We start from the raw sequence: 27,639 nt of genomic DNA on the forward strand, positions 1-27,639 counted from the left end.
TTCAAATGGCTTCAATGATGTGTGATCTTTTTATAATCCTTATTCAAAATAATATAATAACATTTTATTTTTAGTGTGAAATGTTTTTGGACAAATTGAATTGTATCTCAATCAAATTATATAAATATATTTTCAATTGTTATGTATTGTTAGAAATTGTATGTTTGGAGGTCGATACTTTTTCTTTAAAAAAAAGTAATAATAACAGTTTTCCAAGGTAAATTTTAATTTTTCCCTTGAGTTTTGCACTATTTGCACTTAGATGGTAAATATCTATTTATTAGTGAAAACCCCTTTTACAGAATCTAAATGTTAGGATTTTGTTAGTCAATTATGGACAATTTGGTTATTTAATTTGACAAGCAATAGCTTTGCACATTTTGGTTGACATGAGCATGTGACTTGTCAAGTCATTTAAAAAAATTGTGTCAAACATATAATTTTTTTTTTTAAATATTCAAAGTATTAAAGTTTGTAAAAAGTATTCTAAAAAATTGTGTCACATTTCTCTTTTTTTTTCTTAAATTGAATTCTTTTCTTTTATGAAGCTTGGCTGAGAGCTTTTGATTATAAGTAAAAAAAAAATCTTTGTTCTTAGCAAATCAATATCCATTACCTGCATGAATTGAAAAAGAAACATTAGATCTGTATCATGTTCGTTATGAATTTTACTGGCACTTCAAAGACTGGAATCTCTATGTTGAAGCCAATAATAGGTTAATTTCGAACAAAACTTTTTTCTTTCTTTTTATTTTTTGGCTTCATTTAAAGTTTATTGGTATTACTGAGTGGAAAATGTCAAGTTAGTTTACTTGATTTTTTGTTTATTTATACAGTTTTGATAAGGTTTGTCTATGAAGTATAAATTGAGAAGAAATTTTACAAAATAAAATATGTTTTATTTTAGATATTTTGCAAGCATATGGTTTCAGCCTATACAGTGGTAGATTTTGCATTTGATTTATGTTATGCGATGCCCATGACGTACTTTTATTTATTCATTTTAAAAGTGAGTTTGAAAAGGCCTGAATTTTTTAGGTCTTAATGAAGGTTATACATTATGAAAAATTGAAATTTAAAGCATTTAATGAAGCATATAGTTCCTAAAAAGCATAATTTTGAAGCACTTTGCTGCATAAATTAGCAAGTGTACTAGTCGGCACCAGTAATATAATAAAGTGTAGAGTATCGTCCCACAGACATTGTATATCCTATTAGCAACCGAAATTATTGTAAGCCTAATTTATTTAAATGATGAAATAAGTGAATTTAAATTAAAAATTAAATAAAGATGTAAGCAATAATAGAAATCACCAAGATTAAGACACTAGAAAATCTAATTTCACCATCACCAATCCAATTTAATCCTCCATCTATGCTATTAAAGTTTATTACCCATGTTGACAGTGAACTTCCCTAACTTATTTAATATCATCTCTCGAGTAACATAAAAAATATCCCTACATATTAACCCACCATATCTCTATGTAAATTTAAATATGCAACGATTCATTAATCTCAGTGGAAATTTTTAGATAAAACTGCACGAATCACATAGGCACATCTCTGTCTTTCGTTTAATTCATGACATCTATTATACAGAGTAAAACACATAAATTACAATATGTGTTTTGCTTGCCACCAAATTAATCATGAAAATAAAACTTTAATTATTAGTTTCTTTAATGCTTCCTATTTGATCTTTGACTCTTTCTATTATTCTTTGATTATTTTCTTTTTAAACTTTTTTTCCCAATATAATCCTACAATAACAAAATATAAAAATAAGATAAAAATTAATATTACAAAATATAATTTAACATAAAATTAAGTTAGAAAGCATTGAAATAATATATAAATCATAAGCACATCACACTCATTGTTAGGGTTACAATTATCCTTTTATTTTTTTCAATGCAATTGTAAATAAATCCAAATTTAAAGGGTATAACAAACTGACGGTATTGGCGCCAAATGTTGAGATGTGTAAGTTCTTGAAAATCCAATGAGGGGTATTTTAGTCTTTTTGACTTCAAACTTAACTAACGACACGGCAGGGGGGTTTTCACCAATTAACAGATCTTCACTATCTAAGTACAAATAACCCAAAGCTCAGGGGCAGAAACTAAAAATTACCCTAATTTTTAAGGGACAATCTCAAAAATATTGTTTTCGTGACTTCCAGTATACTGTAAAGGTTGAGTTGTTATTTCTTTATTTTATTTATTTTTTTTAGAGTCAATCTCACACAGTTTTTTCCTTTTGCATGATTTGAGTAATTGTAATTAGAATTTTGAGGATTCATCAATGAAAGAAATGAAATAATTTTCTTTTGTAGTAACACGATAAAATCACAGTTTCTATTGTTTAGTGAAGAATTGTGATTTCCAATTAAATAAGATGCTTTGCTAATTAATTAGGAACAAAAATTAATATATTAATCAGCTTGCTAACCAACTATTTATTCCCACCTTTTAAGTTAATTTTAACCTACTATTTGCCCTTACGGTGCAGAAAATTGTTTCTTACCTTTAATAGTATTAACCAAGATGTTGCTCCTACCTAGCTCTATGAACTTTCTGTCCATTAACATGTTTCTTTTTCCATCTACTTATTTTAACATGTATCCATTTTTACCGGAACGGCTGGTCTACTTATTCTAACATGCATCCATCTTCGGTCCATAGGATTTAAAATTATTTGTAATCCAAAAGTAGTAACATATTTATATTGGCCTTACATATAGTATCGTTGAACGTAATCAATTATGGCTACTATTTTTTCCAACTAAAATTTATTATTATTATTTTTTTTTTTTTAAAAGTTTTTTTCGACTATGCTTGCCCATCAAACTTCATATGTTTTCAATGGTTTTTTGTTAGTTGAAATTTATATTGCATATCCAAAATAATACTTTTAACGGCTCAAAATGATGATAAATATCATTCATTAGTCGTATGCTGATTTTTTATCTGCATTAATCTATTCGTGATAACAAATTTCATTCAAAATAATTGCATTTAAGATGATTGTTAGAAAAATAATTGCATTTTCAACCTCCGTATTTACGACAGCTTGTGGTGACGGTAGAACACTTTTCAACAACTGTACTTGATCATCAATGTAAATTATTTTTCTTGAGTGTTCATATATTTGTTAAAAAATTAAGTGAAAAAAAAAAAGAAAAGAAAAGGAAAGCATAATGCTATTCCCCTGACCAGATACAAGCAAAAAGCAATAATAAAGAAAATAAAGCAAATCGAATAACGATAAAAAAAAAAAAAAATGTAAATCGATAAAGGATAAAGCCTTCTCACTCGAAAAAATACCCTGCACAATCATATTCAAATAAAATTTTAAATCACCAAAGTACCCACTTATTAATTTACTATTATTTAAGGATAGCTTTATGATAACTAAATGAAATTTATACTCTCGACACCCACTCATTACACTCATCAACAATTTATTAATAAACTCTATTTTTTTTCTTCTTTTTAATCTTAGCAACTCACATCCCAGCTTTCTTTTATTATACTTTAATCCAGGTTTCTTTTATTATTAAAAAAATTAATTTCTTGAATTCACCACCAATTTTTAAATCCATTTTTAGTTAACAATTACGTACACTTTTTTTTTATTAGAATTACGTACACTTTTTCATGGCGAACAATTTGATTTCACTAATTATCGATCCAAAGTGTGGAAAATTGACGGTTTCTAGTTTCTTTTGGTATATCGATATTTTTCATAAAATTAAGATCCTGGATATTCATTGTATTAAATAGCTTTTGATTATGGCTTACAGATTTTGTTATTTAGCTTTTTATCCTTCTGATTATATATAAAAAAATCAACCAAAATGAAGAGCATGTTCTTTTACTTGTTGATTAAGTGTTGAAGAGAAAAAGATTGGATTTTAATGTGGGTGTAAAGAGAAAAAAAATGGTACATAATGATTTAATATGGGGTTATTTTAAAATTTTTAAGAATGTGTTGAATAATTACTTAATTTTAAAATTTCTGCATAGAATTTATTCAATAAAAAAGTATCCAAATAATTTTTTAGAGTATAAATACTCATCCAAAGATAAAAGTTGCATCAAATGTGTGAATTTTTAAATATATATTTGGTCGGGTCCTTTAGAAAGAAAAAAGAAAAAAAAATAGTTGATTTAGTTGAACAACTCCAAGGCAAAATGATTGTCGTATTCACATTAAATTTCAAATCGCGATGAACGAAGATCAAAGTGGACCAATCTAAGATGTCTATTCTTCTTTGACTTTTCTAAACCATCAAATTTCAAAATTATTTTCTCTCTGTACACATTTTATTTATTTATTAGTTAAGCGTAATAATCTTGTTCAACCCCATTTCAGTTTTTGCCCTCAAAATCACACCGTCTGGAAATGATAAATTGCAATTTCAAAATAAAACTGTCGTACAATTTGACACATTCCATGTTGTGTAATATATGTCACGCAAAGGAACAAGAAGAAATAAAAAAACCCCTATTGTGTTGAATAGAAAAATCGTGAATTTTTGTAGCACCCATATAAGATGCATTTATACAAATTTTTTTAAAGCCAACTCTTTATTATAAAAATTCTAAGATGAATCAAAATACATGAAGATTGGTAGCAGAAGTGAGGGATTTAGTTTTGTAAATTTACTTGTGTTACCAATTTAAAAAATTCATTATTAAAACTTATCAAAAATTTTTACATTCTTAATCAGTTATATCCATTTTAATCTAAAATACCTTTCAAACAATCCTAATCAACATCCAAATTCCACGTAAGTTTCATTACCCATAACAACGTCTCGTTTAACGATCAGTCCCATCCCCTTTGCTCAGAAATTCATTGGCCCAATCGTCTCTTTCACCCAATGTCCAATTGGTTAACAAAGCATTACATTTTCTTCATTTTTTGTCGTTTGCTTTTAAGATTAAATCTTGTTTAATGGCTTGTTGGAGATTTTTTTTTTTAAATAATAATAGATGAGCAATAGATTTGTTTTTTACTTGAGGATTTATAATTACTTTATCATAATGGTGTTTGTTAAATATGACACAATAAATGTTTGTTAAACTGTCTCTAAGATTTTTTTTTTTTTTTTTGTTGTGGTTTAATGTGCTGCCATTCTCTATGATATTCAATCTAAAATTATTTGTAATGAAGTTTGTTGATATTATTTTATTCAATTTGTTACAGTTGTCGTTACCAGTGCTACGATGATGGTACCATCACCCAAGTGATGTCAATGAATAATGGTACAATTGCTTGATAGATGGGTGCCATCGCCCAAGTGATGGTTGCACGAGATGGAACCATCGTCAGGTAGAATGGTGCCATCGTCCATATTTGACTTTAACATGGGAGATTGAAGCCATTGTTTTGCTTTAAGGATGTTTTGGTTCAAAATGAGTATAAATGGTTAAGAATGTGAGAAATTTTGCTGTATGATTGTTTTTGGTAATAAGTTTTTGAAATTGATTACATATGTAAATTTGGCATCTAGTTTGAGAGATAATTTTTTTGTGGGAAGAAAATTGTTAAGTGATGTAATAAAGTGGAAAATTAGGAGGTTAACTTCAATCTAACAGAACGAATAGTGAGATTTCAGTATCAATCCAATTAACTCTTCGGTAGGAGGAGAGGGTAGTGATTGTAAATGGTGATATGCTGCTAATGCAAATGCAAAACTGTAGCATTTAACTAGCAGGCCTTTATAATTAATTTCTTGAAATTCTTTGACCCTGTCATGCATAGTTATCCAATTATTCATGTTGTTCAGCAACCTCAGTGAGGCAGTGTGGCGAATGAAACTCAAGAGAGAACAGAGGAATTAAAGACAATGAATCGCAAGACAAATAATTAAAAAAAATAAAGAGTAAGTTCGGAAACTTTGAATTTCATTGAAATTATGTCATTAAATTAATTTAGCAAATTTATATATATCCCCCTTTATTTTTCTTTTTCTTTTTATGGTTTTAAGAAGCCCATTTTCAATTGCCAATTAAAAAATCTATTTCATTTTTATTATTAAAAAAAAAAATTGAGACTGGCTCGCGTTGTCCCCCTCAAAAGTCGCCGCGAATGACGTTCAGTAACATGCACCGTCATTGTGTTAAATATTACTCACACTGGTGACCTAAAATATTAAACAACCAACTCCACTGTAACCATCACATAATTACAAGCTCGTGCATCGGCACCCAGACATCCATCTTTTGAAATTATGTGTAACCAACTCCTATATTTCATTAAACAAAGACCGGGTCACTTTAAAGTTTAAAGTCTACTGCGAACTTGCGTATGATGGCGACTTGCTTTATCTGACCTCAAACACCTGTTCATCATGTAACAATTTTGATTAAAATTATCTACATGCAACAGCTCGTTCGCAATGCTCTGCGGACCAATCTAACACCAACACGTGTAGAATGATAAGATCAACGATGACTGAGGCAGACTTTCGACCGACACATGAACAAGCTCGGTAGCTACTCTTCTTTGACTTCTCCACTATCCCTCATTTTAAATAAATGCGGTGGAATGTGTATTATTTTATTATTCTAGAAAATGGAGAAATATATTGTAACATTTTTAACGGAACGAAGGGTATGTCAAAAATCTTGAGATCCCCAAGTGCATGACGTAAGACTTTACGTAAAATCAATCAAATCGGCATAATCTAGAAATTATGCTTAGTTGTTAGTATATAACTAAATTTTTCGTTGTTTGTAATAAACCTAATTAATTGTACTCTATGCCACTTAAATTTTTACTCGCAGGGGTGGGCGCCAGTTTGATTTGTATGATTAATATCAACTGGTGACCTCCCCTTGGTATATTGTATGATTAATATCAAAAGAATGCCTCATCAGCTGGTGACCCACTTCCAGTGCACAACTTTTGATTAAATAAATGATAGAGAAGGAACAGTTGGACCGGGTAATTTTTAAAAATCTCCTTTAAAATTTGGACTTGTTGTAAGTAGATGGCGAGAATCTGTTTATTTATAAAAAACTCTTTACCGTCAGTTAATTTTAATATTGACCGTTAGTTGACTGTACAAAGATAATATTACCCTTAACAACAGTTTGTAGACAGAAATAACTAAAAAAAATTAAAATTATTGGCTATTTTATCCTCTTTAAATTATTGATATTTTTTTAAAGTTCCTACAAGAAAGATAAAATTAAAAATTTAAAAAATACTCTTTAAATTATTGATATTTCCTTAAAGTTCCTACAAGAAAGATAAAATTCAAAACTTAAAAATGAAATAGTCATAATCTTTACCTATGATATTGTAAATCTTTAGAATTGACAATGATAAAATTGTCAAAAAATAGGTTTATTTTTTTCACGCCAACAATTTTAATTTTTTTTTTTTAGTTATGTCAGTCTACAAACTGTTGTTAAGGGTAATATTATCTTTGCACAGTCAACTAACGGTCAATGTTAAAATTAATTGACAGTAAAAATTTTTTTACAAATAAACAAATTCTCGCCATCTATTTATAACAAGCCTAAACCTCAAGGGAAGTTTTTAAAAATTACCCCAGTTGGACCCTACGGCGTCGTTGCCAGCAACTAGACTTTATTTATTATTTATCAATTAGATCATTCTAGAATTGTGAATACTCCATTCCTTTATAAATAATGTTGAAGGTATTCTGGCTTTAGGCACCTCTCACAAGTCAAGTCACAACTCACAATAACAAGCGAGGGAAGGAAGACCCAAAGATGGCAGGCATCAAGGTCCACGGTTCTGTTTTCTCAACTGCTACGCAGCGAGTTTTCGCATCCCTCTACGAGAAGGAGCTCGAATACGAGCTTGTTCCCGTAGACATGAAGGCTGGTGAACACAAAAAGGAGGCCTTCCTTTCTTTGAATGTAAGTTGTGTTAATACCGACACTACTAACTCAGATCCTCCTATTAATTGGATATGGGAGCACAATCAATTTATACTCATTAGTTTCGTTAATTGATTGATGCAGCCATTCGGTCAAGTTCCGGTGCTTGAACACGGCGACCAGAAGCTCTTCGGTACGCCCACTCACTCATACTTATTATTGTTTTCTGCTTAATTAGTGGGTGCTAAATTTTATTCCTTACTTAGATTGCATAGTACTAAAAGTTCTTTTGGATGATGTACAGAATCAAGGGCAATCACCCAATACATCGCCCAGGAGTTTCCAGACAAAGGCACCCAGTTAACATGCCCAGGCAAGCCCATCGCCCCGTTATTGGTATGGAAGGAGGTGGAGGCACTCCAGTTCGACCCCCCATCATCGAAGCTCAACTGGGAGCTCGTGTACAAGCCAATGTTTGGAATGACCACTGATCCAGCTGCGGTTGAAGAAAATGAAGCTAAGCTTGCCAAAATTTTAGATGTTTACGAGGCCCGTTTGTCTCAGTCCAAATACTTGGCGTGCGACAGCTTCACCTTGGTCGATTTGCATCATCTCCCCAATATTAATTTGTTGTTGGGGACGCCTGTCAAGAAGCTGTTTGATGCACGCCCCCATGTTAGCGCATGGGCAGCTGATATCACTTCCAGACCGGCTTGGGCTAAGGTCCTTGCCTTGCTCAAACACTGAACACTCTGCCCGCTACCTACTAGACGTTAGTCGCTCCTCGGTGGTCACTTATCTTTTGTAATACCTATTAGGCTGGTTTTCGAGTTCGTATTCTCTTGTTTGGCGTTTGTCATCAATATTCTGCAGAATATTGATGCTTTGTAGTTTGTACTACCGCTTTTGTATTTCAACAGCACTGCCTCATATTCAACTTTGATGTTGATGGCTTGAGGTTTTTATTTTATCTATGTACCCTAATAAAACGAAGCTGGAGATATTCTGCGTATGGCCCTGTGTGTAAAATTTAGTATTCAATGAACGACTGTCCCAATGGGTTTATCAATTTCTGTTTCAAGATCTTGACCATGCAATGGCTCCCTTTCAAAAGATAAGAAATAAAAATTCTTCAATCTCAACACCTTAGATTTTCTTTGTTACGGAACGTGGATACGGAACTGGGTTGAAGACAAATCATTGAAGAGCGTGTTTTGACATAGGAGCGTTGAAAACCCTTTAACTGAGGATGCCAGTTGAAATCAGCAAGCTATGCCATTGATGTATGATATGATGAAACTGGACGGGATGGCTCTTACTGCAGCTCTTAGCTTCAAGTGTAATTAAGTACTCCATCAGGACATCCAAAAGCCAACATCCTGCATGTCGCACAAATAACTGTATGTATCATATCACTCATACTTTAAGCACTCGAGTGCTCGTTGGGGGAAAAAATTGTTTGCTAATCAAAACTTGATCATTCTGTTAGATTGGTCTGTCATATCATGGAAATGCAAGGGTATTATGCGTCCGTTTGGGCAGCTGCGCTGCCAGAACGCAGCTGCTCTCCACCTTATATTCCAGGGGAATATCCCCTAGAATATAGCATGGGGAGAACGCTCTCTATATCAAGAAAAGATAAAGTTCCTGTCAAACTTTTCACATATCCTCCTCCCGAAGGCAACCTCCCAGTTTTTTACTTTCTTGGAAGTGTGTTCTTAAATTTTACAATGTAGGTTTTCGTTTTTCTCACTGAAAGAGACCCTAAGATTGTGTATGTTTTGGTTGACAAGAAAACACGAACCCCTGGATTCAGCGACTGGTCATTTCAAATAGCCAATACTGAATGCTGAAGCTCCTAATGCAAAATGAAAACCAGGGTGTGATATGCACCTTTACCATTGATATAGGCACATGCCTAATGATTCTTGGGTTAGCTTTATTCTAGGCGATCAGCCATTTAACTGTCAATTCTCGCTTCTTGAAGACAAAGGTTTTGATGCCAAACGAAAGCAAAGAAGAACGAATCTTCTCTAAAGGAATTCTTTTATTATGAATCAACCAACCAAATAAATAGAATTCAACCCCATTTTATACTAAAATCCTAAATAACATGAATTTACCAAGCTGGGTAGATTCAAATTATTTTATCATAATAAAATTCTAAAGACAGAATTTTAGAAAAAACTTAAAATAAAGCACAAAAAAAGAAAAAAAAAAGCCCAAGTCACATCCTGTCCTACATCAAAACTGCCCAAGTCACATCGCATCGGGTTTGGATCTCTCAGCCTGTGGGTTATACTGATGAATGAACCCAGCTGAATGCCTAGGCAAACAGATGGCCATATTAAATCTCAGTGATTGACCAACAGCTTCAAAGACAATGTGGGATTTAGCTATGAAGCCAATTATTGGCAAGGCTGAGGTCCTCCCCTGGTAGAGAGAATGGTCAAGCTTTAATATGTCCATGATCATGAGACTATGCAGGCTGAGTTGACCTAAAAGTTGCTAGTTCCAAGACCATAATTCTAGCTAAACAAACAATTGCCCATTTCCATGATACTTATTTGTGAGAGCAAAGTATGACCAGAGGAATGAATTTGAATAATCTGAACTTGTATTTTAGGTTCACATAGCATACATAATTCGTCATCAGTATTACATACATTTAAAATTATAATCTGAAAATATGGAGTACCTTTAGCCTGAGATTCAACTCTTAATGATGAAAGTAGGCAAAATGTTGAAGCAGGCTTCTTTGGCTGAGAAGATATGGACATACTGCACTGCCCTCCTCTATACAGTAACAAAAGGCAACCGAAGGTCCACTGACGCAAAATGATGACAGTTAGTTAGATAATTTTATCAGTCCATCAGTATTGTGCTACAAAGAGTAACCCATCTGCTGGGTGTAAGACGGCAAACAGAAACTAAGCCCCTTTTATAATAACTTCAACATTCATGATCAGTCTTGATTGACGCCAATAAAATCTATGCAAACAGCTCCGCCCAAAGGTTTACTATCTCTGAACATGCAAATGAAATAGGGACTTATTGCGCTAATAGTTCTTGTGGTTCCAGTTCTACATAACTAGAGCCCAGGTCCTTCTTTAGTCCCCTCCCTTTCATTGATTCCCTCACTCTTTCAACATCACTCCATCTTCCCATTTCCGCATATAAATTAGATAACATGATATAGTAAGCACTATTATCTGGCTCCAGTTCCAAAAGCTTCTTTGCAACAAACTCACTCAATTCAAAACTTCTCTGATCTCTACAACCAGCCAGCAACGATCCCCACATAGTCTTTGTAGGCTCGAAAGGCATTTCGTTTATTAGCTTGAAAGCATTTTCAATATATCCAGCTCGTGCAAATAGGTCAATCATACATGCGTAATGATTTTTACCAGGTGAAAAACCATACTTCCCATGAATCATTGAGCTAAAAATCTCTTGGCCAACATCCACCAAACCAGAGTGGCCACAAGCACAAAGAACAGAAACCAGAGTCACTTCATCAGGCTTAAACCCTTCTTGCTTCATTTTATTAAACCACAAAACTGCCTCATGCCCACTCTTGGCAAGAGCTAGCCCTTTAATAACTGCATTCCATGTAAATACATTCTTCTCTTTCATGCCTTGAAAAACGTTTAGCCCTTGTTCAATCCTCCCGCATTTTCCATACATATCAATCAAAGCAGTCCCCAAAATCACATCCACTTTCCAACCTTTTCTCCTGATAGAATCATGTATCCACACACCCATTTCAGCAGCACCAAAACTGGCACACGCAGCCAATGCATTCACCATCGTAACACGATTAGGCTCCACGCCAGCATATTGCATTTGCTCAAAAGAAATCAGTGCATCATCATACATTTTAACACTCCTATATCCCATAATCAACACAGTCCATGAGACAACATCTCTCTGAGTCATTTCATCGAACACTTTACGACACTGGTCCATATCATGACACGACGCGTAAAGATTCAGTAGCGAATTTTGAACATAAATATCATTTAAATGACCAAATTTTACAACATGGGTATGAATTGCCTGCCCTTGTTTAAACTCCATAAAGTCAGACGAAGACTTAAGCACGAAAGGGAAGGTGTAGTTATTAGGCAAAACATAATTTCTAAGCATGTGGGTGTATATAGAATAAGGAATGTGAGGGATTTGGGAGTGAGAGAAGGCTTTAATAAGAGAGTTGCAAGCGAAGACATGGGGTACGTGCAGCTGGTGGAAGAGCAAGTGTGCTGTGTTTAAGAGGTTCAGAGATTGGCAAGCTGTTATAAAGTAGGAGGCAACAGTTGCGTTGCAATGGAAGTTTTGGAGGATAAGTTGAGCTTGAATTTGGTGAATGTGACTTGGGGAAGTGCAGGTGGTTAAAAAGTAGATGATTCTTTCAGCAGCCGGGCTGTTAAGCTGTGGAATTGTTACTCGCATTGATGAACGTTGATTAGAACGGAATGTTTAAGTAAATAATAAATCATAAGAAGATGGATCAACCACGAAAATATAGAATTTGTAATCTTCAGAGCCAAAAGATATTAATAACAAATGAAATGCGCATCCGGGGAATCGAACCCCGGTCAGTACCGTGGGAGGGTACTATGATACCACTACACCAGATGCGCGGGTTGTACGAGGACAAACGTTTAAGCTATTTAAAGCAATTAAGTCAAAGTCCAATGTCAAAAGCGGAGGAGGCAAGCAAGAAATCGGCGAGCAGGAGACAAAAATGAGGATAGTGGGACTAACTGGAGGAATCTCATCTGGGAAGAGTACAGTCTCCAATCTCTTCAAGGCCAATGATGTGCCCGTCGTCGACGCCGACATCATCGCTCGTGTAAATTTTTTTTTCCTCTCAATTTTCTGCAACTAATTGAAGTTTTTATTTTTTTTCTTTTTTGGGAGAGGAGGTTCTATTCGTTTGGTACTTCTTTTCTTTTCTGAAGTGTTATGAAAAAGTTCTGGTTGGAGTTAATTTGGTTGTTGAATATACAAATCATTTGTTGGCAGGATGTGTTAAAGAAAGGCACTGGTGGCTGGAAAAAGGTTGTTGCAGCGTTCGGAGAGGATATATTGTTGCCTAATGGAGAAGTTGATAGGTCAAAGCTCGGTCAAATTGTGTTCTCCGATTCTTCCAAACGTCAGCTTCTTAATGGGTATGGATTTCCATTCTGCAAAAAAAAAACTGTTCAACTGGTTCTAATCTGTATGTCTAGTTTGAAGCAGTTCTCTCTGGACATGTTAAACTGGTTTTAGTTCCAAATTGGTGACTTCGAACTGGATCCTAGTTTCAGTCTGCACTGCATTAATCACTCGGCTGCCTTTGGTGCTTAGAATTTATATTAAAGCGGCATCTAGCATTCATTTTCATAATGGTGCTATATTGAGTTCAATTCTTAATCACCTGGTGTTGATGGCATTAAACTTGGCGCCATTGTTTGAAGTTTCCTTATAATCATGAAGCCATATCCCTTAAATTTCTGATGCCTTTTCTTCTGAACTGTACTGGTTAAATTTAAGGGTTCATGAATTATATAATGTGAGACGCCATAGAATCCTTTTTCCAGGTGGACTGATCTCTTAGTTAGTATCCCTTGGTTTCGGGGTGGACCCTTTGACTGTATTTTATTATGTACGCTTAGGGAATAATTTTCCTTTTTTTGATACACCTGACATGGATTCTATATGAACCAATAGATCGTAACAAGTCGTTACTAGTAGCAACAATTTGTTAGAAATGCAAAACTGCCTTAGTTTTAAAATTTTGTTGTCATCATATTTGTAGGCTGTTGGCTCCTTATATATCCTTGGGTATCTTCATGGAAGTTCTGAAGCTCTGGATTAAGGGTTGTAAGGTAATTGTCCTTGATGTACCTTTGCTATTTGAGGCCAAGATGGATAAGTGGACAAAGCCGATTGTCGTTGTATGGGTTGATCCTGATACACAGCTTCAGCGACTTATGGCCAGGGATAGAACGAGCGAGGAGGATGCTAGAAATAGGATAAATGCTCAGATGCCACTAGATATAAAAAGGAACAATGCGGACATAGTGATCAATAACACTGGAACACTTGATGACTTGAATGAACAGGTCCGGAAGGTATTATTTGAGATCAAGAGGCCTCTGAATTGGACTGAATTCTGGCTTTCAAGACAGGGAGCCTTATCAGCTCTTGTTTCTGTCGTTGTAGGTGTTCTTATTTTCAGAAAAGTTTCATGGTAATATTTTACGCCATTGATGATCATCTCAAACTTATAGTGGTTGACACTTACCATTGTATTTTGTTTGAATTTCATTCCAACAGGATTTATCTTCCGTCTTGGCTTGTGATTTGTGCTTCTTTTGTTCACTTGAATAAATTAAAATGCTTCCATTTGTTCAATTATGTGGGTCTTATTACTGAAATTTCTTTTAATTCCCTTTCGTAGGACTTTTAATTTAAGTTCCAAGCCAGATTGTGTATGACTAACGAAGACTAGTGGTACTAAATGGTCTTTGAAAAATAAGATGATTGTGAGAAATTCTGTGCATGTGAAACACCTGTTTAATGATGTGCTTCTTGAGTAACACAAGATGAAATGCCATTGTATCAGTTTAAGTGAAAGTCTAATGAAGAAAAAAGTTCTTATCATTGAGGAGAACTTCTGTTCATTCTTTTCAATGAAGCGTAGACTGGACAGAATTGAATAGAATCTCTTCTCTGCTTTCTTCAATGAAGAGAAGTGAAGTTCTTTTAACTTTTAGTAACTAACATAATTCTCCACTAATTGTTTGTATTTGCCTTTAACTCATGAAAAACAGATATATAGCTCAAAACAGGTTTTATGATTGATTTTGTTGTTAAATAAATGCTGGTTCAGTATCCCGTGGTGTTTGCATTCTATAATTACTATTGAATACTAATCCGCAGGCAGCCTTTTTCATTGAAATGAATTACTAGTTCATTTGTGCTTGAAACTATACAGGCTATATTCCAAGCAATTGCTTATGTGCATTGGTTGTCAATTCAAAGTTAACTTAAACCTTACTTTTGATATTCGCCTCGCAGATTTTGAACCGTTTCCTTGGCAGTTAATACTCCGGGATTGTTCCAGTTCATACTTGTTAGTCAACCAAGTCCTTTTCAAACAAGGCTGTGTTACTTGTGTACAGCATTAAGATCATAGCAGCAATCAGATATTAACTTCTGTTTTTTTTTTTTTTTTTCTCTCTCATTTTTCATTTTAAGATGTGGATACCTTTCTTATATTTTTACTGATTTAGAAAGAAAATAAATTAATAGTTATACAAAGTGGCAAGTGTTGTCATATCTCACTCTAGCCTAAAAGCTTGGCAAAACCATTGGTTTATACAAAAGTGGGAGATAAGCTTGAAAGTTCAGTGCTAAGTTTTTGTTGTCTTCGCATTTGCTTGAAAATTTCATTGTCATCTTTTATCTAATCCTGCTTTTCCATTTCGTTGTTACATGGAGGCTTTCTCCTGGAAAGTATTAACAGATAGATAGCAAGCAATTTGCTGCTTCATTTAATAAAGCCATGTCCAGCATCAGCCCGGAGTTGGCAAGCATTGTGGAGGCTATAATAATTTATTCTCCAGATATATATATTATGCTTAAGAAAATCTTAAGTTTTGAGCCATTAATCTTGCATTTCTAAACAGACACATGCTTAAGCCATGGCTAGGAGTGGCAAAACGAATTTTCAAATCGAATTTTCACGAATCCTAAACGAATTTTGTCAAATTCTGTCGATTTGAATTCAAACAAATCATTACCTCAAGTTTTAGATTCGATTCATTTATTAAACAAATCATAAATGAATATCAGTTTGATTCATTTAACAAAATCACTAATTAAATTGAATCAAATTTAGGTTTGTTCAAATACATTTATCTATAACTATAACATTTATATATCAAATAATAATTTCTAAACAATAAAAATCAAGCAAAAAAAATTATAGTAAGAATTAAAATCTTCAAATAAAATATTGTGAAACATAGTGACTTCTTTGCATAATTTAAAATTTTCATTGCATCAATCAATAATGAATCTTAAACTAACGAATCAGTCAATTTAAACCTATATTTGATTTATTTAGGTAGCGAATCAAATCAAATTCAACTAATTTATTAAACACATTAACTTATTTAAATCTAAATCCATTTAATTCAAATCGAATAAAGAAATTCTAACTTATATTGTCACCTCTAGCCATGGAAAAGATTTCAAGGTTGCTGTGAAAGCTTCAACTAGTTGCTGCTGCCTTGATCGGATCTACCGCAGTTTGCAACTTGTCTCCACAAATTGCGTGCGCGCGCACACCCACAAAAGACAAGAACGAGAGAGAAGAGAGAATGCCACACTGTCTCCAAGTTTATGAATTAGTGAACAGTAGCTGCCAATGAGCCATAACCATTTGTATATTTTTGACTGAGTATAGAGATTTTCCTATGTTCGTATAAAAATGTTCATCCTATAATGAGCAAAATAATACAATTAAAAGCTATATTTAATCATAATATATTATCATATAGGATATAATAATATTAAATTCATTAATATAATATTTGATCACTTAATAAATGAGTCTACAAAATTACTCCTTAATATTTAACATTATTTATGTATTAATTTAGTAAAAATATAAAATATTTTTATTTTATCTCCTTAATATATTTTTATAAAATATAGATTTTATTCCATAACAGACAAAGAAGCTACAGCTAATTTTTTTATTTTATTTTATCTCCTTTAAACTGCAGATAAAATGTCCTTGAGAGCTTATCACTTACGTATTCTAATTTGGTCCATTAAACTTCTGGCTTCAACAACATCATAGTACAATTGCGTAATGGGGTGAGTATAATAATTAATTACTCGAAATGGTCAATTAGTAATTGAAGTTCCCTGGAAAAAAAAATTACACCAAAGTGTGGCAAGTAATATGATCATGGAAATAGGTTATGGTATAGCAACATTAATTGTATAATGCGCACTTGGTTAATTTTCCAATCATCATTGATTTCAAACATGAATTGAATTGTTGGAAGATTAAATTTCTGAACCAATTAGTTGGACTGAATTGAATTGATATGATAATGTCCACAAATTGGATGGCTAGCTGCTTTAATTTAACGGAGGTGGGACATTCAACTGTTTTATATATGAATGCTCTACAACTTTCCCAGGCTAACCCGAAATTCTGCTCTGTCGAAAATACATGCATCAGATTTGTAATCAAATAAGCACAAATTGCCGAAGTCAGATAACTAGAGCAAGGTCTTGTCCATGCTTGGTTACTCTTCATTTGCTAAATTTTTATTTTCTCCAATCATTATTTGCCCAGTCCGTAATTCCACTAAAGCTCTGAAAAAGTGAAGCAAAAGCATTTGCTCGAAGATGCCCCAGTCGTCTTTTCTTAATCTCTATCAATTCTCAATCACAATTTTTCCAAGCACGTACGATTCCCCTGCCCCATTTCCATATTATTACTGACAATAGGACGAGCCAAGTTTATCATTTTCGCTGATAACAGAAAAAGTAATAATTTTTAAACTAGCTAGCTTGATTAACTATAAAGCCATAAAGGTTTTAATAAGGACCGTCCGATGAAAGCTGAACTGTCAAAGCTGTGATAGCTTGAACCACTTAGTTAGTAGCCCCAATAAACTGAAGTGATTATCGTCAAGTGTGTGTGTGGGGGGGGGGTGGCCGGCGCGGGGCGCGGTGTGTGTTAATTAATTGACTGCTATGTAAATGCTCTGTTCTCTTGCTATTAGGTACTAAACGATGTCTTTTTAGAGGAAAAACAAAAAGATTCTCACTTTCTCAGTGTATGACTGAAAAGTTTTGATGGGGTTTGTATCAACTTTGTATTGAGGCATTAAGAGCTACCGTCATCACAACACGCATAGTCCTAGCGAATTTGAGTTGCAAAGGTTATAGATATTTTCTATTTTCTATTTTCTATTAGTGTGTATGTATGTATATATATATATATATATAGGATCTCTCTAAGTTACATGCATGTACCTTACAACCCTCTCACACGAATAGTGAGTGGACCCACATCATTCACTATTCATATGAGAGTAGTGTAAGATACATGCATGTAACTTAGCATTAGCCATATATATATATATATATATATTTTCCTCGTTGATGGATTCTTGCTTAGCATGCAAAACAGAAAATTCCGTGGGAGAAAGTATTTGCATAAAGTTCTCAAATTTTTTCTACACCAAAAAATAATAGCCAATCTGATGATGAGCTAATTTATCTACAAAGGGGAAGAAATTAAAGTTCCCTTATTAGCCCCTCTCAGACGAAACAGCTTAAGATTTCTAGGTATCCAACCTGAAATATTAATCTATTTGGTGAAGTGATCTATTCTCTTTATAAACCCAAATATATTTCCTTTAATAGTTAACGTAGCACACAACTCAACAATTTTGAATACATCAAAGAATTTAAATGGAGATAATATCATTTTTTCATTAAAGATTAAATTAATTAATTTTTTTTGTTAATTTTTTTTATTTATATCTTTCAATTCGAATAAACCATAAAAAATTAGTTAGATTTCACGGGGTAGAAATAAATCAATCCAAACAAGTTGCAAGGGGACAAGATGACGTGGCAACCATACACCAAATACTTTCTGATTGGCTTTATTTATTTATTTAACTCAATTCCCCACAAACTCAATTTCTCAAATTAGGTAGCTTCCCTTTCCTTCCTCTTCAGTTAAGCTCTCTCTTTCACTCCCTGAGATGGCAGCCAAAGTAGCTGATGATCAGCCTCCACATCCGCATCCGCTTCAATTTCAGGTTAATAAATTAATTTTCATTTCTCAAACCAAACATTCATTAATTTCTTTCTAATCTTTCCACTGTTTTAACTACGTACAGACATGGGTGTTGAAAGTGTTAATCCACTGCGAAGGCTGCAAGAAAAAAGTCACGAAAATTCTTAAAGGGATTGAAGGTATTAGATAACAATTCTACCATATAATACGTACTCTTTTAATATTTCAATTTTCAAGTAGCTAGCTAGGTGCATGTTTCTATATTTATTTGATTTAAATTTACAGTTATATGATTCTTGATGATATATATACTCAGGTGTGTATACCGCGGTTATAGATTCACAGCAGCATAAGGTTACGGTGATTGGCAACGTTGACGCAGAGACTCTCATTAAGAAGCTTCTGAGATCAGGAAAACACGCCGAGCTCTGGCCGGAGAAGAAGGACAAAACATCTGGAAAGTCGAAAAACAATGACAAACAAAAAGAACTTAGCAAGGATGGCCAAGAAGTACTTGATGATCGTCATAAGGATACAGCAGAGAAGCCTGATGAAAAATCCGGTGACAACCCACCGGGAACCGGCATAGAAGGTCAGGGTGGGAATGGCAGTGGAGGCAAGAAAAAGAAGAAAAAGAAGGGTAATTCCTCCGGTACTGGCGGCAGCGGCGAAAATGTTGGCAATGAACCCGCAGCAGGCATTACTGGTTCTCCGGCGGTCGCGGCAGCTGTAGATCCCATTCCATCGGAGGTGGCCCCGATTCCACGTCATCAGCAACAATACCCCTCCCCGCCATTTATGCAACAGGAACACCCGCCCATGTATTATCCACCTCATCCAGCTCCATTGCATGGAGTAAGTTACAATACGACATATCCTACTGCTAGCACATCGTATTACGCCCCTTCCATGCATGCCTATTATAATTCCTCCTATCACCGACCGGGCAGATACATACCGCCTGATCCTATCCATAAGTTCACTGAAGATGATCATGGTTATTATGACAACGATGAAGGAACTGCTGGATGCTCAATTATGTGATCTTATAGACTGAGTGATCTCATCATGCATAGCTCTATATATGTACACAAACATTATTACGCGTTGTGGTTGGGGTGGAAGCAAGAACTAACTAGTTTTGTAAAATTAATAAGAAGGTTCGTTGTGTGCTTTAATTTTGAGGGTTTTTAATAGACTTCGTTCATTTAGCTTGTTTAGTTGGTTGAGTTTGCTTAAGCGGCAGGTCAGTATGTAGACTTGTATTTTGTAAGCTTACGTAAATTTGTAGGTCCTGAAAAAATTTCCCTTTTTCCTGTCTCTTGTGTCAGTTATGTGTTAAATGATATTATGCAAGCTACCGTGGGAAAATGATCCTCTACTGATCTGATCTCTTTTGAATTTTGTAAGATCTTTTGTCATGTGTCTTTTAGTAGTAGTGTATGGATAAGATTCAACTTTTTTTTTATTTTTTTATTTATTAACTAATAATCAGTAATTGAATTATTTGCTCAAGACATGATCAAATCAAGGGAGAATCCCGATCTACTAACGTGACCCCAAACCGACAACTGAGGATATGAATATTAATTATGTTCCACATATTATATCTATTGTATATAAGTTGAAATAATTTGCGTACGTGCATTGTTGCTAGAAATTAATGCATCGAAGCTATATATGTTTAATATATAGGCTGAACAATAATTGTGTTGCCATTTTTTTCCTTTCTTCGGGAATGCCTAAAAGTCTGATCTTTTTCACAAAGCAATCTCTTTCTTTAATTTGGTTGAAACACCTTTGTACTCTGTAGATGTCTTTTGCTCTCAAATTAAAATGCGAGACGATATCAGTGGGGCTAGCTCCCACTTTCAACAGAAAGCCGGTTCGGTGCGCTTTGATTTCATCTTCTTTTTCCTTTATAAGTCTCCACATTTGACAAATGGGTCCAGTTTTGCCCGTAAGAATTTCTATCCCCAGTTTTTTTATGGTTGTTGAAATATCTAGTCATATAATTTAGAAAAGATTTTGCGTGCCCACCAATATTTGTATATCGGTTCCTGCTTATACATAAAAAATTGTGATACTAATTATTTGAGTTAAATCCAAAAATGCTTTCCGTGATGTTAAGGCATGCACGTTCACGAACATTAACAAGTTAGCTAGTTGAAAATGAGCCCCCATAATTACATATATGAACTAAAAAGATATAGAATAACCTTAAGTGCCAGATTGGCTCACAATGAGATCATAATCATATCAAAAAGTGCTTTTGAAGGCAAACAATTCTTCCCATCCACAACCTTAACTTTTTAAAATACAGAGCCGAATATTCACAAAGGATTATACCTGCTACAAGGGCTTGCAAAAGAATTCGTATATACTTATCTCATATCCTTCCTTCATACGTTTGTATCATCTCAGTATGCAGAAACTTCTTAGCTCATCCTATGTAATAAAACAAGCACGCGCGTGCACGCACAGCACATTATATCTTTTTAAGATTCCGAAAAGCTCTATGATTTTGATTCTTGATTGGTGAAAGAGAGAACATCATTATTCTTCTATACAACCCAACCAGTTACTAATTTTGATGATAGATGAATTATATAACTTTATTAGAATTAACTACAGCATGGTACAGTTTCCTATCATCTTTTACAAGTGAAGTTGGATATCATATAGAGCATTTCCGGGCCCTCTTCAATGGAATAATTAATGATTAACAGAATCTGCAGACAAAAAATGTTTGTCTCCACTAAAGTAGTCCCCCACTTAGTTATTGTTTAATGAAATAATACCCCTTTGTAAAAAATCAAATGACCCTACATATATAATTCCTTCAGTTCAAATCCAAGACCAAGACGACAATTTAATCATGGATTTCAACTTTAGCTGAAATTGAGAAAAGAAAACATGGATGATGATTTGTTATGCATAGGTTTTGTAAATCAGTAAATCTAATGCAGGGAGATGAGCTTGTGCGCAAAATTATCTACCATTGCTTATCTTTTATTTTTTACTTTTTTGTTGCGTAAACGCCAAATATGCAACACGTACAATAAGATATTATGAGATTTGTGATGTGAAATTGAAATGTACAAGGACAACAAATGGTGAACTATTCATAGCCAAGAAAAGATTGAAAAGAGAATCTTAGTCCTAAAGCATTTCCATTCTGATCATGTATATGTTCAGCATGTGACCGACCGAAGAGTACTTTTTTGTTTATGTTCCTCCTTTTCTTTTTCTTCTTTTTCTTTTTCTTCATATATCTCCGTCTCGAAGTTGACAAAGGGTTCATTCGCTACAAGTACGTACGTTTAATATTATTCATGTTATTAATTCTCAAGAAGTGAAAATAGCTGAGTGGCTAAAGAAATAAACTAGGGGGAAAATGAGATATGAAAAAAAAAAAAAAGGACATTATATTGTATGGAATGAATCAATGAAACATTGAAGTCAATAACTAATATTATGCAACTAAATGATGGATCTCAATTTTTAACTTGACCACACCTTGACCGACCGATTATGGCTACATGAGCCGCCAGTGATGGTGACCCGCCACCACCAGACCCTCCCCTGAACACCTATTACCTTTCCATCAGACGGCAGCCCCTAACCCACCCAAACCTGCACCGACCCTTCTATTGTGATCCGAGGCGAATTGTGTGATAGTTATTGTATTACATGTTTCATACTTGTATCTAAAGCTCGTAACATGACTAAATATATATAAAAAATGGTCTCAGGTCTCCACTATAAATATATAAAGAGACGCAGGGTCTCATTTGTAAAACATATTCAAAATGTGCATTTTTAACATCTCACTATACAAACATGCATCTTAAATATATACATATAAATATAAACGTAATCAAAATACAAATCATGCAGCAACGCATGTCGTGGCCCATCCTTAACTGATAAAAAAAACTATACTGCATGAAATCTTGTGGGAACTTAAGAAATGGGGTGGGGTGTGTGTGTGTGTATACATAATTATATGCGATAACTTTGCACTAATCAAAATATATAAGCAAACATGAAATCATACAAAGCATACATGACAAATTATGCTAAATAGTACCCAATGAAATAACTATTAATACTCATCGGGATCATTATTGAATGAGCAGAGTGAGAAAAATACCTCTCATACTCTGTAGAATTAACATCATTGTATAGGCAGACAAACTATGTCAAATAATACCGAAGGAAATAATTATCAATACTCACCGGGATCATTATTGAACGAGCTGAGCAGGAAACATACCTCTCATACTCGGTAGAATTAACATCATTGTGGAGGCAGAGCAATTTAACTCTCAATACACATACATAAAGTATCTCATAGGAAAGGTACATATACGGTGACTAACAATCATATCTTATGACTTAATCAATCATATAATGTGCATACATAAAATCATAACATGATACTAAATTAAACATGCTATCAAACATAAATGCTTCATGAAATACATAATAATAATAGGAATCCACTCACAGATTGATGCTTAGTTACTATTTTATTGGGGCTTCTATTAATTATTGGGAATGTGGATTTCTCTTAAGCATGGAGTTTAAAGATTAATTATGAGAATTAATATAAAATTTTATATGTATCATAAAAATTATAACATAATTACTGAAATTTCATAAATCTATTATTCACTGATTCATTCAATATAAATTTAACTACTCAATTCCATTTTCTATAAAGTTCCGCTCAATTCCTCTTTCCAACTACTTTTTCACTCTCACCTTCTTAATTTCTTCTCTCTTTTCTTCCTTTTTCTCTTTTTCGTCACTCTCGGCTTCCCTTTTTTATTTTATTTCTTGTTTTCTTCTCTCTCTTCCTCGCTCTCTCTCTTTCTTTACCCTATGTTTTTATCTCGGCTTTTCATGAAGCAAATAAAAGTTGCTTTCTAATTTTTTATACTCTATATATGAACCGAGTGAAGCTAGCATGTGAAATTGATGAGACAAGAACATCAATGAAGTGGTGAAGCATGTGGATAAAGCGATGAAGCGTACATTTGCTCGTTTTTGAAGCAGATGCATGAACAAGCCCTCATAGCTACCGGCCAGCGGTGTTATATTGTTGTGTCCCTCGCACCAATCCTCTATACTGAAAGAAATGTAAATCGATTGAAGAAGCTACTGTTTGGCAGCCAAGAAAATGAGAGAAAATTGACTTTTTTACTGAAATTATAATCTCTTATTCATAATAGAACAATCCAAAATACAAGTTGTCTATATTTATTACAAGTAAAGCTAACTAATTAGTTACTAACAGCCAATTCTAACTTATCTAACATAATGCACACGAGCAGAATATGCATAATAGAATAAGTTAAGCCATGATTGCTGCTGTTGAGCTGGCTTTTCTGACTTGGCACTTATGACAGTTAGCTTTACTGACTTGGCATTATTAACATGTGACTTAACACCAGACTGACATTGCTTCTTCATTTGGGAACTCCCAGGTGTCTTTCGTTGATAATAGACATGTCTTAATTAAGCTTGAGATGGGAGATGATCATTCCCATAATTAGATTAACAATCTTTGTATATTAATTGCAGGAATATACGTGTTTTTAAACAGTTGCCTACTTTTTATTGCTCGGAGAAATCTCTTGTTATGCCTGTTTGAGTGTCTTTATCTTATTTACTTTTTCATTTTATTCACTGTAAACAAGCTTTATTTTATATTGTTGGTACCATTAGTAAACTCCTAACAGTAGACTATGTTATGGCCTTTATTAATAGGCCCTCAGTTACTAGAATTTTGATGAAGTATATACGATGCGTCGTGTCTATTGTTAATGTGTATTGAATTAGTGAGGTAGATTCTGGCTTTTAGCAAGATATTATATTTGAGGGGTTTTCGATTATTGTGCTTTCTTCAAGCACCCAAGCCATTCTGCTATCGCATACTATGTGGCCAATCCTAGGCTTCATGAGCCCCAACAGCTTGCAGGAGTGATTCAGGATAGGGTTAATTGGGATAAAAGGAAGAGGCTCGTGTCTATTGGGTATTGCTAATGTTCAACCCAGAGTGGCATCTGCCCTCAATTTGTTATTATTGCTGATAATCGGCCCCAGGGGCTTAATTTTTTATCATCTACTGATTTAGATACTTCTACCCAAGCTCCTTTGATTCATGATAAGAGTTTTGATACAGATTTGCAGGGTAATAATACCATAGCTGATAATTGGCCTGTGAGCCCTGTTGTTTCTCCTGCTGTGGCCTCAGTTGATAGTTTGTAGGATATTGAGGTCCAGGTTGAGTTTGATTTGGTTGCTGAGCATATGATTCATGACGATTCGATTTTTTGGGATCTTGTTGTTCAAACTAATGACAATTGGTCTTAATACAAGATTTAGTTCCTTTTTTCTTCAAGGGATTTTTCTTTTTTTTTTTGGGGGGGGACTTAGTCGTAGTTTTGTTTCTTTGGCTTTTTATTCTTTTCTTTGGAGGTTCGATTCATCTCTCATCTAGAATTTTCTTATGTGATTTATTTAATTTTACAAGTAGGGGTCTCACCTAGAGATGGCAGAATCTAGTTCCGGATCTGAATCCGAATGTAGAAGCATCCTGATGCATTTATATTTGAGATCCGAATCCATAAAAAAATATGTGGATTCTAATGTAGTAATACCAATGTAGACTGCAGGTGGATTTTCCAGGTATCCAAATCTGCATGATGTTAAATTCAAATATCATTTAAAATTTAACAAATTTACCAAATAAAATCTAATCATAATTCAACAATCAATAACTCAACACCTAAATACAACAACACTATAAATTCACAAATAAAAGTACTACAATGTGAATTAAACATTAAGATAACATATATCTAAGTTTAACACCACTATAAATACACAAATAAAAACACCACAAATCCATATATGTTTGATTTTTTTCATTTAACTTGTATATTTTATTAATTTAATTTAATAAATAATTTAACTAAAAGATAATGTGAATCCGCATGAATCTTTATTTTTAGGGCTAATTTTGTCCTGCCCCCAAATGTTTTAATATTTTTCGCCATGCACCCATATATTTCGAAAATACTCACTCCACACCCAATTCCGTTAATTTGACCGTTATATTTAACGGAGCTATTTGAAATTTAAATAAATATCCGAAATACCCCTTATTTTGAATTAGAGAAAAATAAAATGAGATAAAATGTTAATTTAATAATTAATGTTTACATTAAAAAATTTTATTTAAAGGTAATTAATAATAATTCCATCAATTAAATTATCAAATAAATTTAATTTATCATCATCAAATAATATTTAGGATATGAATTTTCAAATTTACTCTTTGACCGTTAGAATAAACGGTTAAAATAACGGAATTGAGTGTAGAGTGAGTATTTTCGAAACATATGGGTGCGTGGCAAAAAATATTAAAATATTTGAGAATAGGACAAAATTAACCCTTATTTTTAACATCCTGATCCCAACTTTTTTGTTATCTCGCTTAACCCTCATCTCATTGGTGGTTTTTAATTTAAAATAATAATAATGATAATAATAACAACAACAACAACTTATATTTTATTACAAAATTGGATTACCCGGGCCGGTCATATCAAGTTTACAGAGAAGAATCACGTGCCCATCCTTTAAGAAAGTAAAAGAATCGGGGTCTTTTACTGCAATAATTACGAATGTTGGTGGAAAATAAAGACGATGGGCATGATAGTGCAACGATTCACATTTACTCGACAATGATTATCAACAACAGTGAATTAAAATGAAACCTTAAGTAGATATGGATATGGTTGAGAAAGGTGGTGAATTAAAACCACTGGCTTATTAGCTACCAACCTCGTTTTAGTTTTAGGTAAAATCTTACGTCAGAGCTCGTTTTACTTTAAAGTTTAAATCCGCAGATGGCGACCGCTGACCCAGGCATTCAAGGTTACAAGCAAATAACCTCCAGCCACGTTATCTATTTAGATAAAGGTCTCAAAACCCGCTCCTAGGGGGCCAACTAGGGATGACAATGGACACCGCCCGCAGCGGATTTGTCATTACCAAATTCAAATCCGCACAAAATTTAAATTATTAAACCCACCCGCAACTCGCAGCGGGTTTTAATTTTTTTAAAAAAACCCACCCGCAGCGGGTTTTAACAATTACCAAACCCGCAATGGTATCCGGTGGATTTTTTACGGGTTTCCGTATTTAAAATCACAAATTTTTAATATATAAATTTATAATAATAACCTCAAATTCCATATAACATATTCAATTTTATATTTAAACAATGTAAATAAAAAAGTAAAATTTCCACATCAATTCAACACAAATTCTCAAATTTAAGTATAAATTACACAAATCTATTTAAAAAGCACAAACTAATATCTAAAAATAATAATTACATTTCATATTATCATTTAAAATAAGATCCAAGAGAAGATATTCATTTTATTCACCACTATAAGCACCCATCCAACACAATGGCTATAATAATAATTAAGATTAATATTTTCAAATACTAATTCGAAGGGAAATGTCTTTAGTTTTCTTTAGGTTGTGACTTTAGAATAGGAGATGAGTCATATACACACATACATAACTTTGAGCCTTTGGCTATTTAGTAATTTGATTAATTATATTATTTTCTTTATATATCTTTATATTTAAATTAAATTAAAAATATTTGAAAAAAATTATTACGGGTTTGGTGGATATCCATGCGGGTATCCACCGGATATAAGGTTAATACCAAACCCACCCGCATCCATGTGCGGGTTTTAATTTATAATACTAAACCCGCCTGCAACGGATAAAATTACCCGCAACGGGCGGATTTTGACGGGTTTACGGATTTGCGGGTACAATTGTCATTCCTAGGGCCAACGATGTCCAAGTATGGTATTAAAATATACAACTAGCTTTATATAT

At 33.6% G+C, this 27,639-nt stretch overlaps 4 protein-coding genes and 1 non-coding gene across 6 annotated transcripts; 3 read left to right on the top strand and 2 right to left on the bottom strand.

Annotated features, from left to right (window-relative positions):
- Positions 1 to 7,682: 7,682 nt before the first annotated feature.
- LOC102614737 (glutathione S-transferase F6) lies at positions 7,683 to 8,880 on the top strand. Its single transcript, XM_006479845.4, has 3 exons — positions 7,683 to 7,907; positions 8,013 to 8,061; positions 8,173 to 8,880. The coding sequence occupies exons 1-3, from the start codon at positions 7,758 to 7,760 to the stop codon at positions 8,613 to 8,615; spliced, it is 642 nt and encodes a 213-aa protein (XP_006479908.1). The 5' UTR covers positions 7,683 to 7,757; the 3' UTR covers positions 8,616 to 8,880.
- Positions 8,628 to 12,427, bottom strand: LOC102624613 (pentatricopeptide repeat-containing protein At2g33760-like). Its single transcript, XM_006480048.4, has 2 exons — positions 10,567 to 12,427; positions 8,628 to 9,247 (listed from the first exon to the last, which is right to left on the bottom strand). The coding sequence occupies exon 1, from the start codon at positions 12,318 to 12,320 to the stop codon at positions 10,920 to 10,922; it is 1,401 nt and encodes a 466-aa protein (XP_006480111.1). The 5' UTR covers positions 12,321 to 12,427; the 3' UTR covers positions 8,628 to 9,247; positions 10,567 to 10,919.
- Positions 12,428 to 12,440: 13 nt separating this feature from the next.
- TRNAG-CCC (transfer RNA glycine (anticodon CCC)) lies at positions 12,441 to 12,511 on the bottom strand. The gene has a single exon. It is a non-coding gene; the product is annotated as a tRNA-Gly (tRNA).
- A 44-nt stretch (positions 12,512 to 12,555) lies between these two features.
- On the top strand, positions 12,556 to 15,112 carry LOC102615039 (dephospho-CoA kinase). Of its 2 annotated transcripts, XM_052437153.1 has the most exons (4): positions 12,556 to 12,723; positions 12,897 to 13,042; positions 13,672 to 14,106; positions 14,937 to 15,112. In XM_052437153.1, coding segments are annotated over exons 1-4 (690 nt in total). In that variant the 5' UTR covers positions 12,556 to 12,615; the 3' UTR covers positions 14,938 to 15,112. The 2 variants fall into 2 exon arrangements, with proteins under 2 accessions (XP_052293113.1, XP_024954334.1); XM_025098566.2 differs by lacking the exon at positions 14,937 to 15,112 and having other exon boundaries at positions 13,672 to 14,270.
- A 3,470-nt stretch (positions 15,113 to 18,582) lies between these two features.
- On the top strand, positions 18,583 to 20,077 carry LOC102615509 (hypothetical protein). Its single transcript, XM_006479848.4, has 3 exons — positions 18,583 to 18,718; positions 18,800 to 18,875; positions 19,013 to 20,077. Exons 1-3 carry the CDS (start codon positions 18,662 to 18,664, stop codon positions 19,738 to 19,740), a joined length of 861 nt encoding a protein of 286 aa, XP_006479911.1. The 5' UTR covers positions 18,583 to 18,661; the 3' UTR covers positions 19,741 to 20,077.
- Positions 20,078 to 27,639: the final 7,562 nt, after the last annotated feature.

The sequence above is a fragment of the Citrus sinensis genome, chromosome 3 (genome assembly GCF_022201045.2).
Source record: "Citrus sinensis cultivar Valencia sweet orange chromosome 3, DVS_A1.0, whole genome shotgun sequence".
NCBI lineage: Eukaryota > Viridiplantae > Streptophyta > Magnoliopsida > Sapindales > Rutaceae > Citrus > Citrus sinensis.